A 15,055-nucleotide genomic window follows, 5' to 3' on the forward strand; every position below is an offset into this window, starting at 1 on the left:
AAAATAATCACATTGATATTTGTTTGTTTTATTTTCAGAACTTCTATAATTTATAGTAAAACCAACTTTTCAAAGATGACAGCTCGTGATTATATGTTTCCCGTGCTGGCTGTGGAGGATATTGTTGACTACTGCAGAATAACTTACCCAGATCTACATCTCACAGAAGGCGATTTCAAGAATCCACAGGTAACATTCCTCATTCAGTCATATCCATAATCATAAATAAAGAATGGTCATTCACTGCAAGCTGCAGCATTATTTTCAGTAATGCAGGTTACTGTACTGTATATTGTGTTCAGGGACCTTTTTAATTTGACTTTTGAAACTAAGTGCTGAAGACAATTTTCACATTTTACTTGCATTTGTTTATATGAAATGAATATCTGTCCTGTTTTGATGAATTGATACTGTATTATTTGTATATATTTTTCTCTATAGCCTGCAAAACTTCAGCGTTTTTACCTTTTGGTATTGGAAGACACAAGTGGAATCAATCCGGATCAACTTGGACAAGTGAGCATTCTTGGTTGATAAAGAAACAATTAAGGGTTTTACCTATTGTACGGCTTGATAGATTATAAAGTTCTTATGGCTGGATGACTTGTTAAAATCTGTTGTTGAGGTGAAAATTGGTGAATTCAATCCATTAAATCTGTTTCTTTTAATTTCTTTGTTAAATCACTGTATATGTTTCATCTGTGATGTCTTGTTTGAAACTTTCCATCAATATTTGAATCAGTATGTTATTTAATTTTTTTATTTGATTTCAGGCCCAGTTTCATGAGACTGATGTGTTTGAACATCCCACTGTGTACGAGGAGGCTGTGCCACTCTTGAAATTCACACTGTCCATGTAAGGTGTTTTTGTTCTTAATAACCTTTTATACATATGTTAATTTTATTTGTAGAAAATACCACCAATGGTTCCATTAAATTAAAAACAAATGTAAACATTTGAAGTTGAAAATGCATTTGAAGCAAGTTGACATGTCACTTTACCCGACCAAATGTCACCTTACCAGACTAAATGTCACCATATACTTTCAAAAAGCATAACTTAAAGGAATACCAAAAAATTTTTTTTTCTGTTTTCCCAAAAAATCATATTTGAATAGATATTTTTTTGTTTTTTTTTCTGTGCTACATATATGTCTCCTAGTCATTTCTGCTGACTCTCGCTTGAAGAATCGTGCTATTCACAGCAGTAATGCATGATCATAAAGTTGAAGAGGGTGCAGTTTGAAAGCTTTCTTTGACTGAGTGTTATTAATCTGGTTTATCCTGTAGCATACAGACTTTATTTGAGTCGTATATAAAACTGCATTACAGGGAATCTACATTCACTTAATATGTATCTTCAAAATAAATTGCAACTGGCAATCACTAATACTAAAGTAACCATACCAACTGTCTATAAATATGTTGTTTTCTGGGGAATTTCTTTCCTTCATGATTGCTGGAACAGTTGCTCACTTTGTTTCTAATGTGTTAGGCAAAGGTTGATGTATGCCTGTGGGGTGCAAGATTTCAAGCTAAGGGACCTGGTTGAACCAAGTGAGTAAAATAGCAACTGACAAATATAACAAAACTTTAATATCCTATTCAGTCATACAGGTCCAATTAATTTAATTGTGGTTGATAGTTTATGGAGTTGTTTTTAGAATATATATGATAAATGTAACTGGGATAATTAGAAGAACCATGTTAAAATTTTGATATATAGTCCACTAGACACGGTTAATATCCTGTACATTGTTTACTGGAAATGTTGCAATGATATATGATCTTTTATTTTATGTACAAGATTGTATATTATAATGTATGGTTTGGTATTGTATAAAAGTATTTAAATTTTTTTTCAGAACCTAAGAGAACAGTTAGATTGGTCAGTGCTTTGATCAACTTCAGCAGGTTTCAAAACCAAAGAATGGAGGAAGTTGAAAGACTTAAGAATGAAAATGTGAGCAAGTGAAATTTGATTATATTTCTCTTTTATTTATTTATTTATTTATTTATTTATTTATTTATTTATTTATTTTTTGAAAATGTTTTTTTTTTAAATTTGCTCTAATGATGCAGGATATAGGTTTGTAGTTTGTTGCTGTACATAATATGTACTCTCCCTCTTTTTCTTACCATATACATTTATTTATTTCTTGGTGTTTTTATTCACATCAGGCAGCAGTGAAAGAACAGCATGAGCAGTTATTAAGAGTTAATGATGAGTTAAAGACAAAGATTAACCATATTAGAGCATCCAGGGCAGAACAAGAACCAGAATTGAAAAAGGTAAACTGAGGTTATATAAATTTTGTTGTCATGAATATAACGGTCCATATCTGAACCATACCTAATTATTAAATAAACTTCTTTTTCATATTTGGGAAAGTACTTCTTAAGTATTTGTGATTTTACGTTTTAAAACTGAAATGTTTTATTCTTGACTTTAATTGATTTGTGAATTTTTGCATCCTTTGAATAATTTTTTAATAATGTTTATTTAATTTGAAATACCAACATATGTTTTCAAAAAAGAATACACATTTTCATTTCTTTCTTTCTGCAGCTTCAAGGAGAATTTGAAGAAATGAGTATGAAAATTGAGAAGCACCACAAAGATCAACTTACTCTGCAGAAGACACTGAAAGAGATGAAAGAGGGCATTGCAGAGAAAAAAGCTTCCATTGTAAGCAACTTTAAATATTAACTTTTGAATCAGATTTTTATATTGCTTAGTTAAATTATATTTTAAACATGCCTCAAGACATTAGAAGGTATTTATAAGTAAAGAGAAATTGCAGTTAGATTATTGCACTGTATTAACATTGGTTTCAAAGTGGTCATATTAGCACATGCTTTGTCAGTAGCATTGCGGTAGCTTAGTAATTCACATGCAAATTTTAGGATCATCTTAAAGTCCAAATGCTTAGTGCCAAAGAAGAGGGTGATCGGCTATCAAGGCAGATCGTCCAGTCCCCCGAGCGAATGAAGACAGAAGGGGAACGCATGAGAAACCAACTGATGCAGCTGAAGATGACAAAAGAAGAGCGACAGCAGAGGGGTCTGGAACTTAGGCAACAGGTGGAGCGTCTGGAACAGATCGACAGCCACTGTGAACAGGGGGTCAAACTCATCACTGGAATAGACACAGAGCTGGAGAGGGAAAGGTACCACCAGCAGTCTTATCTCTTGTGGATGGCATCATTGTGTAGTATATATAGTATGAGTCATGGGGATGGATGTTATAGTCGGTTATCTGGATGCTGTATGCACCTTTTGAAAACTGATATAATTTACATACATACTCCTTTTTCTTTCCAGCTGAATTTCTTCTACACCACAGCTATAACAAAATTCATAGAATTCTATTTCTGTCATTTCCGTTCATGTTGCTGGAGAGTTTTAGATCTCATGATTTCCATCATTTTACGTTTAGGAAAGATTTAATTTATAACTTCTGACATTTCTCTTCATATTTAAGAGAAATCCCGGATTTAATATTTCCTTTCATTTAACTTAATTTTTCAGAGTAGTCCTGAATTTCATAAATTTTGCGTCATTTAATTTCATTTCTAATTACAGGAAACTGCTAGACTCGTTTCACTTTCAGGGAAGTGCTGATTTTATGATATCTGATATTTCTCTCCATATTTCAGAGAAATCCTGGATTTTATTATTTCCGTCATTGCACTTTATTTTTAAGAGAAGTCAAGAATTTCCAATTTTCTCATTTCATTTCTTATTACCAAGAAGTACTGGATTTGATAATTTCCATTAATTCACTTTATATAACAGAAAGAGTCTTGCATTATTTGATTTCCATCATTTCAATTCACATGTACCAGAAAAAGTGAGATTTAATAATCCCATCCCATATTTCAGGGAGGTGTTGGCAGAAGTGACCAATATCAGGGACAGGGTCCAGAGCCAAAAAGATGTCCTGAGAGACCTAACCGCCAAAGAGCAGCAGCTGCGGCGCATGCTGTCCACCAAACAGGAGAAGATGGCCAAGTTAAATATCCAACTTCAGAACAAGGTGTCTGCTGGCATGGAGACGCTGGAGCAGTACAAACAGTAAGCACATGACTGTTGTGGTCAGAGGCCTGTTTACACAGGAATTTTTTGACCAAATTTGGTCTCAACTTTTAGACCAAAATAATACATTTTTGACGACTTTGAATACTACATTAAAGTAGCTGTTTTGAAAGAAAAGAGAGAAATAGCATCTGTTTAAGACCAGTACCGAAGTGGACTAGTATAGATTTATAGTGAACTGAATTAGAGCAAATCTTGGTCTTTTTTAAGGGAAAGGGCACATTATGCAGCCTTGCAAAGTGAAGATGAATCGCAGAAAAAAGCTATAGAACAACAAAAGCAAGCACTAATGGAAGAGGCAGAAAATAACAGGAAACAACATGAGAAGCTTATGACTGAGATGGCACATGAAAAGTCGCAGTTGCTGGAACAGGTATATCGAGTCTTTGAGATAATTTTTTCTGCTACCAATGTTAGTGCAGATGAACCTGGCTAACTTGCCAATAGGCCTGATTTTGTAGAACACACCCTGCAGTACAAATTGTTGATAAAATTCTTACATCTGTCCCATTTTTTTTTTCTGAAAACTTTGATAATTTCTTTTTCTTTTTTTCAGCTGGATTCCTACCATACCACACTAGGTATCAAATGGCAAGAAGTGGCACAGAAGATCCAGGCTAATTCATAGGGGATTTCAGCTCAAAGTTTGGCCAAATTTCAAGAGTGACTTTTTATCTACCTTGATCTAAAACGTAGACATTTGAGTACTGGTATGCAAGCCACTGTGTGCTGAATACTGCCATCTGGGTGAGACATAGCTTCTGTTATGATTAAAATCGCAAATAATAAGACACTTTATATTCAAACTGCTAGATACTTAAAGCAGTACTATTACTTAGTTTGGGAAATGTTTATGGCTGTTCGAGATTGGATTACTGATTGCTGTTGTAATCACCATCTCTATTTTTGATCAAAACTTGGTGTAGAATTGTCACCTGCTGTATTCCTAGTCGGGAAATTTGTCATCTGAACACCCCTTCAGATTTGCTGTATATACTGTAAAAAAAGTAAATGCCAAAACAGATTTTCATGAAAGGCTATTGTAAATATATCATTTTAGGGACAAGCCTGGAAGTTGTGTGAAGGTTAAAAAAAAAACAGAACTGTTAGAATATTGTATATCGAGGAAACCAAATTAAGGCAGTCGTTGGCAGGTTATAGTGTGCCAATAATGTAATGACACTCAAAATATTTCCACGAGAAGAGGTTATATTTTTTTATTACATTCACAATATATATCCCTTGTTGTACTATTTTCTTTTCCCGTTTTCAAGTTTTGTACAGACACATTTATGAATAAGATTGTTCATGATTCCAAAAAAATAGGATTTCCTGATGTATTAGTAATTATGGTAATCACTTACTTTGGAACAATTATTAGTGCATCATAAAGCTGAATGAAGTCATCTCTGCATTTGTTAGTTTTAGCTGGCTTGATCTCTTTTTTGTAAGTCATTCATTTGTGATTGTACATAAATGGTTGATGCAGTGACAGACTTATTAATTTTTTGTTAAAAATTGCAAGTTACATTAGATTGCAAAAGACGTGATAGTAAAACACTTCTTTATTATGTAAATATACACATATACATAGGGATACATACATATCTATAAATAAATAGCATTATTCAAAACTAACATTCAGGTGTTCTTCATTGTCTGAGACCATCAAGGAACTTGATCAGAGAAAACAATATTTACAACTAAAATTTGTGTTCCTCGCCAAATGATCAAAAAAAAATTATCAAAGTGTGACAGTGATGGCTGTCAACTTTCCCCATCTTTCTTACTATAGTTTCTGATCTTTGGTTTCTGTGATTTCTTTGGCATTAACTTCCCTGCAGCTTTATCTGACAGTTTTTTGTCTGGTTTGCCTTTGTGGTCAACAAAGCTGGGTTTAGTTCCCTGAACTGACCACTGGCTCGATGGGCCACCTTGACCGTGGTCACTTTTTCTGTGGTGGGGGTCATAATGGTCACTTTGTGGCCAAACTTGTCCATTGTGTGATAGCTGATCAGAGCCTAAAACACAGTAAAAAGTTGTTATAAAAAATAACAGAGTGCAGAATGCCTTACGCTATATATACTCATGTTCAGAACCAAGGTTTCATTTTCAAATTTCTAGATATATAAGCAATTAAAAAAAAATTAACTACATACACATATGGTATATTGTATAATTGCCCCACAGTTTCCTAGATTTTAAAAATGAAGGTGGCACCATCAGATCAGATTCTGAAGTTGAAGCACCTGTACTAGTGTTAACCACAACAAAAGTATTCATCTAATTGAAAAGACATTTGAGGTAAAGCTATCATGTCACTGACCATTATAATGATCACATTTCGTTTCTTTCCCAAGCTTTCAAAGTAAATATATAAATATGTAAATCTGTATTTTTCATAAGTCTAGGAGAACAAAATTATGACCATACCAATCCCCACATTGCTGTCCCTGGGGGTGAACAGAGATGGGCTCTGGCCTTCATCTAGCATCCTCCAAACCTCTTGCAGGGACTCTCCCCCCAGGGATGACCCTGTTGCCAAGGGTACAAAGGGGGAGGAGGTCCGCTGCAGACCATTCTGTCCTGGCTGACCTGGGGCAGTGGAGGGTCTGGAGTCTGGAACTGGAACGGGGTCCCAGGTCCCTGGCGCACTTACGGGTCTCACTGAAGTGAAATAATAATAATAATAATAATAATAATAATAATAATTATAATAATAATAATATAGTCTTATTTACTTTGTTGTTTGGAACTGAAATAGGTTATTATGATGCCAGAGCTGTTATTTTTTCAGATATATCTCATATTTATTTTCCTGGTCACGAATACCCCCCCCCCCCCTCCCCATCATTTCTGTTCCATACCTGGATAGCCATATTGGTAATTCTGCTCCACATCAGACTGCTGTCTCTTCAGAATGGACTGTGGTCTGTACTCCTCTTCCTGGCTCTCACTGGAGCTGGGTTCTAGAAGCATGGCTGTCATGGCTTCATCTCCTGCAGGTGCCCTTCTTTGCTGGGCTAATTCCTTCATGATATAAAGATGTTATTTTTTATTTTACTTACATTTACAAGATATACCAGAACAACAGAAAGTGCACAGTTACAATGAATACACAAAGATGATGTTGTTCTGTTCCTTGAAAACAACATAAACTACAACGCAATTTTCCTGACAATATAACAATGATACCTAAGCAGAAAAGACTGTTTCATCTTTGTTATATTTGTAAACAAGATGTAAAGTGTGACTCAGTTTTGCAAGAGAATTAAAGCACATATGTTTGTCTTAATTTTAAAGCTATTTTCATGAAAATAAGCTTCTGAAAGAAATAAAGCTGCTAATAAAAAATATCATAAATAAATAAATAAATAAATAAATAAATAATAATAAATAAATAAATAAATAAATAAATAAATAAATAATAATAATAAATAAATAAATAAATAAATAAATAAATAAATAAATGCAGTTTTCCTTTCCACCATCTCCTTTCTAACAAATCTTTTCGTTTCCAATCTATTTTACCTGCTTGGTGAGTTGATACTGCAGCTGTTCAAGCTCTGTAAGTTTATTTTGTACTGCCTGTGATATTCTGCCTGTTGCCATTGGTTTAGCAGGTGCTGGCAGTGGCGTTACTTTGGGTGGAGGTCTGGGAGGGGTGGGTAGCCTTATGCCTGAAATTCATGATGTGTAAATTCTGCTAAAATGGTCACAATCTTTTCACAAGAGGAGAATAGACATTGAAATATTGGAGTGGAAAAAAACTTGATCTCATCTGCTGTCATAAAGAAACTATATATTACTCTTTAATACCAGTAATAATATTAGAGTGCTAAGCAAATCTTGACTGGACAGCAGAAAATGCATAAAAAGTGACTGGTCATGATAATTTGAAATATTATGTCACATTCTTCGCTACACAACGTCAAAATTATCTAATGCTTGGAAATATACCAAATCTAAACAAAAATATACAAGTCACAGAAATTCTTTATTCATGAATGGCAATATATAATCTCTAGAGCAGAAAAACTTAATTTTGTCATCTGTTTATAAAGAACATTCTACAAAATTCAGTCTATTTTTAACTTAAACAGACAAACAACCTTAAAGAAAAACATTCTTGTTTCATCTACATGCTGAAGAGAATACTTTTTTATTTAAAATAATGGTGCCCTGTGCCACTCTCTCCCTTTTTCACAATTGACCCACCGTGATTCATGAGTATTGCCCTCTGCCTGTTCCCAACCTCTATCAGTTGTTGTTTCTCTTTCGCCAACTGCGTGATGTGCTTGGCAGCTTGTTTTAGCTTGCTACGAAGTTGATCAACTGTCGCACCTTCCGCAGGGCCTCTGATTGGTTGGTCAGGGATCATGTGGTCAGGTCTGCCGGCGAGTTTGTTTTGTAGTCTTTTGATCTCATCTTCCAACTGCTGTATCATGAGTTCCTGAAAAAGATAATAACTAACAGGAATAAATGAATACATCTAAAAAAACTTGAAAAAAATCATGTAATATATGATAAACTTTAATATGTATATACCAATTAAAAGTAAGTGTTTGCTCCACCTGTCTATTCCATTACAATGCTGAAATCAAGTATCAATTTTGGGGGATTATAATTGCAAATCTGAATACAGTTACTTCTGAAGTGTCAAAGTTCCATTATATTTAAAGTGACTCCATGGTTAACAGTGTTCATATCTCAATGTAGAGTGGCATGCAAATCCAATACCAACCAGTGCAAGTTGATGCAAGTGATGTATTACGTACCTGACCTCCATAGTTTATTCCTGGCGTCTTCTGTGCCAAGTCAACTTTGAGGCTTGATAACTACAAAATAAATAAATAAATAAATAAATAAATAAATAAAGGAAAAAAGAGTAAAAAGTGTGTGCCACTCAATTGAAAGTTCTGGATCAATTACATGCACGCACACACACACACACACATTAAACACGCATGTACACACTCAATGAAAACAACCATTTGGTATTCGCTGAAAACTGAAATACAATCATCAAATACGTGGACCCGAGATAAGTTAAAAAGACTTAGCCTAAGTCTTCCTTTTTTTCTTTTGAGCAGCCCTGTATTTCTTCTCTAAAAAATGATGTTCATAAACCTTCTTAAAACTTGCAATTCTACATGAAGTTTAAATCCAAGGAATATGCAAAATTAACTGCTTGATGCTGCATACAATAAAGTTATTTCTGAGTTTGGAACTTTAAACCATAGAAAATAATAATAATACAGAGCAGATGCAAGCACAAGAAAATGTATCAATAACATAATGATTTTTTTTTTTTTTTTTTTGCAATGAAATCCCACCTCTTTTGTGTTTAAATTTCTGACTTCCACCTCACGTATCAGAGCCATTATAACAAAGCATGTCTCCAGCGCAGGTGGACACTATTAAGTGCGAAATAAAGGTCAATATCATAAGCCCCTAAAACATTTCCATCCAAAGAAAGTGCTACATTTGACAAGAAAAAAAAGGTTAATGGCCATGAAATATTGCAATCAAAATTTATAAATAACTCTGACCGATATCAAAGTCATTATGTAGCAAGCTTGATCTCCCCTGAATAAATTAGGCATTTTTTTTTTACTTTGTTTCTTGTAATCCATTATTATTCTTGTCAGGCAGCAAAACAATAACAAATTTGTAGAGCATCTTGAACAGCTGACACCAAGCACAGCATGGTCGTTGTTTGACACTGTAAACACATGATTTTTATTCAACATAGAACTTTGGCAAAGTTTCATGAAAAATAAAAAAAAGCGGGAAATAATTTCCATGTGCTCAAGATTCACCTTTTCAAACTTTCATTCATAAATTTTCTGTATATAAGTATTTTTTAAGTTAAGGGAAGAAAAAAGTGATATATTCCCTTATAAGAATAATCAAGCCACTTATGGACATGATTTTCAAGAAGTTTATAAGGAGAAGCTTTTGTGCTTGGAATAACCTTTTGTTATTATGCATAACATATGAACTTCAGCACAAAAACTCTTCAAGGTTGTTCTAGATATAGGACTCAATTAACATACAGTCTTGAAAATGCTTGACAATGATGATGTTGTGTATGTGCATGCGCGTGTGCATGCATGTGTGTGGGTGCAAACATGCATGCAGTTTGTTAATTTCTGTGTAAGTGTCAACATCAAGTAAATGAAACTAGGATAAAATGCTATCAACAAAGACAATATCAAAATAGAACAGAAAATAGAGTTTGCAAACAAGTAACTTTCTGCTTCAATGCTGAAATGTTAATTTCATTATTAACAGAAAAGAAAACTGCTATTCTGCTATCAATTATTAGAATATTCTCCTATAATGTCTGAAAGTCATTATTAATGCATAATTCTTTTTTTTATATCAATCCAAACATGCAGCAGCATCATCAAAGTCTGGGAGGTAATTATGTTAAGTAGGTGTAGCTGCAGAACAGAATGGGTTCTATGAGTCATTAATTCCAGAGTCTAAAGAAAAAAAAATGACTCAACATTCCAAGGGATGTTCATATTATCTTGCTTAATATTCTCACAGTCCACCCAAATCTTAAAGTTGACAACTTAAGGTGGGTATGGGAATTTTCATCTGAACCAGGAATTATATGACATCACAAACACGCCAAAAACATGACAGTCGTATCATGCAAATGACTCTTTTCAGTCACTTGACAAGTTGGCTAATGGCTTTTCATCAAGGAACAATTAGCAACGAATCTTACAACCCTTGCGTTCCAGTCAAGTTTTGCCCGTTGTTAACTGTAACCACAAAGTTGGCCGAAAGAATGCAGTGAAAAATTAGGTAAACCTTGTGAGCTGTACCATACTCCCATTATGGCTTGCCTAGCATAATAATAAGACGGCTGAAGTGGGAGGTGATACTGTCACTCATAAATAAATCAGAGGATCTACAAATGTCCCCAGTATTAGGGGGAAACTACTTGACTGATTCAGTGTGAGGCTCCGACACTATCCTTAATGGACAGAATATTTTCGTGTCAATGTTTTACTCTTCGGAGTTACATTAAGTGAATATCATACAAAAGATAAAAGACTCTACTTAGAAACTTTTGGAACATGGAAGATTCAGTCTAACAAGAAGGTGAGTTTGAAAGCCGTACAGGCAATGTCTGCCACTGCCAGTTGTTTAAAAACCAATTGGTGTCTTTGGTGTCTTATTCTGGCACGTTTCAACATAATAAATGGGTTATAAGAATATAAATCTTAACCCATAATGAATAATGTCACCAACCATAACTTCTCGAAAGTTAATGTTTACAAATCAAGAGAGTAGTTCTAAGAAATTTGTGGGATTAGATATGGAAAAATATTCAATGGACATTCTTTTGATCTTTATATTAATTTTCTTGCCCTCAGGAACTATCAGCCTACTAATTAACCAAAAAATACTGTTATACTATTACTTACATTATTTGAAAATTGTATTCAGCTGATAAGGAAAAAAAGTACTGTCTATATTATTTTCAGTGCTGACAAATATGGTATCTTTATACACAGGCAGAACTCCCTGTTCATCAGGCATGTGACAGATTTCCAGGACATAAAAACATGTCCCAAAAACAAAAGAACTGATACTGTCTATCTAAGTCTTCACTATCCAAGAGATGAAAGTGGACCTATAAAAAAACAATCATGAAAATGCAAGCCCCATTGGCACGGTGCTCTTTATGGGGGTCTGGGTGTATAAATACAACCCCTAAATTTCGGTATAAATTTGAAAAACTTTTATCTCAAAAGACCAAATTTTATTGCTTTTCTTTTTCTTATAAGCTGAAAATCTAGTTTCTGTTATTGGGTAATGAGGACAGTTTCACAAAAACACTTTATGCTCAAAGATGGCTCTTTACTTATAGACTAAAATTCTGGTCTACTTCAATTGAGGTGTGAAGCAGTACACTAAAATAGAATTATAACTATTACAAAGGTCTACAGTACCAGCAACTTTCTCATATTAAACAGTTGCAATATGTCATTTCATTAGCCTATTACTGATATATTTATTTACACAAAGTTAAGTCATTTTGTGAAACAGGTCCCAATTTGAGATTTTGCCAACTGACAAATGCTTGTGCATCTTAAACTGGCATTGGTATCCTTTCAGCATTTACTTTGGCCTTATTTTCCATGCCCAATTTAGCAAGTAGTGAAAAATTAAAGGTTGTCACTCTGCAAACAAGAATAGTGGTGTTTATTTTTGTTAATACATAACCATTGCAACCATTTTTATACTTATTTACAGAAAAAAATTAATCCAGAATCGCACCTTCTCACCTTCTGCACTACTTCTGCTATGTATAAACTGCTACATTTGGTATGGTCCATATTTTTTCCGAAAGAAATTCCCTAAATGTTTAATAGGCCATCTTCAAATTTTTAAAGCAAAACTGACCAGTATTTTTTCCTAAGGTTTACTTAGCAACAAATGATTAGTATATAATTTTCTTAATGGGACAAGCTCTTTTTTTTTTGCTGACAATACTTAGCTTAAAACATCAAATGTTTCAGTTACACTTAATTATGGAATTACACTCTGTTTTCTATCTTGAATCATATAACCAATTCTCTTTAAATTAAATGATAGAACAGAATATTTACAAAATATTAACTGCACACAATGAGTTTTAAATCTTTGCATAGAAAAAAAATTCTGAAAACTTCTGCATAGATTTTGGATTAGGTACATGTATTTCCAGGAATTTTTTCTATTGGCTTTATAAAAGGGAAATGAACTCTGTATGCCTTCAAAGATAGATAAGCACATTTAATAAGACTAGAGTGAAAGTAAATAAGAAATTTCAAGAATACTTGAGTGTCTGTGAGAGAAGTTAATAAGGAATAACACTTATCAATAAGGAAAACACAATTTAAAAAAATTAAACTAACACCAAGAACACAATCTCTGAGGAAGAGGCTACTGAAAAAAAAAACTATTTCAATTAATTTTACAGGGCATCATCTAAAAAGAAAAGAAAAGAAAAACAGCATAGCACCAATAATATTTGCGAATCAGCGAAAAGCTAATAGAGAAAAAGCACTTAATTCTACAAGCTTAGTATGAATGAGTCATATATTCATCCACTTTAAAGGCACCTTATGAGATAAGGTTACTAGATCATCTTGGGGAAATCTCTTAATCTTCCAAACTGCGCGACATTGAGGTTAACAAAGAGGCCATGATAAGAGATTAAATATGCTAAGTGATTATTCACTTGAAATTATTTTTTATCACAAATGGAAATGGTGACCTTAATTGGAAGCAGGATTGGTAAGCTTGCCTTAAGTTGCTGCAATTACTGAATGGCAACTTCACCTTTGAATCAAACTAAACCAGGCTGAAATTCCATGACATCAATGACTTGCATTTCTAAATCAAAATTGGTATGCATACAGTAATCAAATTAACATATTATAAATAAAATGTGTGTTAACTCCATACATGTTAAGTTTCATTGATGCTGATTGAAATTGCCAGAAAATATTTTTGAAAAATTTTCAGATCCCAATATATATTTTTTTATATGCAAAACATGTAATCAAATTAACATATCATAAATAAAGCATCGGGTGTGCAAACCTAATGCCTGTTGTTAAGTTTCATTGAAGCTAATTAAAACACCAGAAAAAAGCTCAAATTCCAAATGTTTTTTTTTTTTAATTTGCAAAAAAGCATAAAAACATAGAAAAAGTTTAAGATTTACAATAATTGTTACAGTAAAGGTATCTATGTAAGTAAATATTCATTGAAATTGATTAATTACTTTTATTAATACTTTTGGATGAGATGACCAGACAAGATTACATAGACAGGCAGACAGACACACAGCAAGACAGACTGCCCAGTACTGGTGGACCTGCTCATTTTCCTACCAAAGGTATTACACACCATACTTCACAGCACTTGTGAAGCACTTTAAACAGGATCAAAATAGAATGAAAATGCAGGATATGTGGCCAGTTTCACAAAAGGACTTTGATATATTATATATATAATGTAATAAGAAAAATACTAAATTTATTTAAACACTATTTATATGAAGTAAGGTTCACTTGTATTTTATATTTTCATGGGACACAATTCAATGGAAGGAATATACAAGCCTTGCCCTACTGACATTCCTTTAATGGGAGTTCTGCTTGGTTGCACTAAGCCATTTAGGCACACTATTCCACTTTTATTACAGCAGTGAGTTTATAAACTGTGACTACCAAATGTTCTTATGCTTTTGTGAAGAGAAAAACAAGAAATGGAAGAACAGAAGGAATGGTTTTTGTGGTGCTTCATACACATTATACATAACTATTAAATTATAAGTAACACTTTTAGTGCCAGCTACTGCATCAAAGTATCAAGGTTTTCAAAGCATTTCTATTTAATTTAGTAGAATTTAGGAAAATTAATTTCATTTATCTACTTGTTTGTACATGGCATACCAATTAAGTCACAAGCTCATTGAGTCCTTATATTTTATTTAGTTTTTTAGATGAACGTTTTCTTTAAATTGCAATGCCTATTACTAACTAAAAGATGTTTTATCACCAGTCAAGGGCTAAAATCAAAACCATTGTATAATCTTTACCCTAACTCTGATAGAAGAAACTATCCTAGTAACTGAGCAATTAACACAGGTAATGGAATTCTTTACAGAGATCCACTACCTGCATCTAATCTTGTCTGAGATGCAATAAAACATTTGCACTTTTAAAATAATAGCTCCAAGAACAATATCTTATTCATGCTATGTAGTTACGCATTTACTTCACACAGGCAACTTCTTTGATAACCAAAATCTGGTAGCAACTGATGTACAGACAAAAAAAACAGAGGTGGTATTCTATTCAGAAACAGACCTGAATAGAATACCAATAATACATCCACATCAGATAAAAACAACAAATGTCCAATTACGCACCAAAAA

The 15,055-nt window shown here is 33.3% G+C and overlaps 3 protein-coding genes across 5 annotated transcripts in view; 2 read left to right on the plus strand and 1 right to left on the minus strand.

Moving 5' to 3' along the window:
• Positions 1 to 5,736, plus strand: LOC106181133 (kinetochore protein Nuf2-B). Its single transcript, XM_013565434.2, has 11 exons — positions 1 to 189; positions 442 to 516; positions 774 to 856; positions 1,496 to 1,557; positions 1,866 to 1,963; positions 2,182 to 2,292; positions 2,570 to 2,689; positions 2,908 to 3,170; positions 3,886 to 4,077; positions 4,309 to 4,471; positions 4,655 to 5,736. Exons 1-11 carry the CDS (start codon positions 76 to 78, stop codon positions 4,724 to 4,726), a joined length of 1,353 nt encoding a protein of 450 aa, XP_013420888.2. The 5' UTR covers positions 1 to 75; the 3' UTR covers positions 4,727 to 5,736.
• Positions 5,649 to 15,055, minus strand: part of LOC106157351 (coiled-coil domain-containing protein 57-like) — a 23,334-nt gene continuing 13,927 nt past the window's right edge. For both annotated transcript variants that reach the window (XM_087005799.1, XM_087005798.1), the window contains exons 17-22: positions 8,877 to 8,936; positions 8,317 to 8,551; positions 7,630 to 7,778; positions 6,966 to 7,128; positions 6,532 to 6,765; positions 5,649 to 6,119 (exon numbers count right to left, since the gene is read on the minus strand). In XM_087005799.1, coding sequence (XP_086861925.1) covers positions 5,866 to 6,119; positions 6,532 to 6,765; positions 6,966 to 7,128; positions 7,630 to 7,778; positions 8,317 to 8,551; positions 8,877 to 8,936 — 1,095 coding nt within the window. In that variant the 3' untranslated portion in view covers positions 5,649 to 5,865. The remainder of the gene's footprint in view (positions 6,120 to 6,531; positions 6,766 to 6,965; positions 7,129 to 7,629; positions 7,779 to 8,316; positions 8,552 to 8,876; positions 8,937 to 15,055) is intronic.
• Positions 10,899 to 15,055, plus strand: part of LOC106181151 (uncharacterized) — an 8,664-nt gene continuing 4,507 nt past the window's right edge. The window contains exons 1-2 of one of the 2 annotated variants that reach the window (XM_087005806.1): positions 10,899 to 11,220; positions 13,921 to 14,011. The gene's annotated coding sequence lies outside the window, so the exon portion shown is untranslated. The remainder of the gene's footprint in view (positions 11,221 to 13,920; positions 14,012 to 15,055) is intronic. The other variant, XM_013565452.2, reaches the window with a different exon arrangement.

This window comes from Lingula anatina, chromosome 2 (assembly GCF_051362555.1).
Source record: "Lingula anatina isolate TDL-2025a chromosome 2, LinAna3.0, whole genome shotgun sequence".
NCBI classification, from domain to species: Eukaryota; Metazoa; Brachiopoda; class Lingulata; order Lingulida; family Lingulidae; genus Lingula; species Lingula anatina.

Coding starts and splice junctions, on each gene's coding strand:
- LOC106181133 (XM_013565434.2), top strand. CDS start 76: ATGACAGCTCGTGATTATATGTTTCCCGTGCTGGCTGTGGAGGATATT. Junction 190..441: donor GCGATTTCAAGAATCCACAG/GTAACATTCCTC, acceptor TTTTCTCTATAG/CCTGCAAAACTTCAGCGTTT. Junction 857..1,495: donor TTGAAATTCACACTGTCCAT/GTAAGGTGTTTT, acceptor CTAATGTGTTAG/GCAAAGGTTGATGTATGCCT.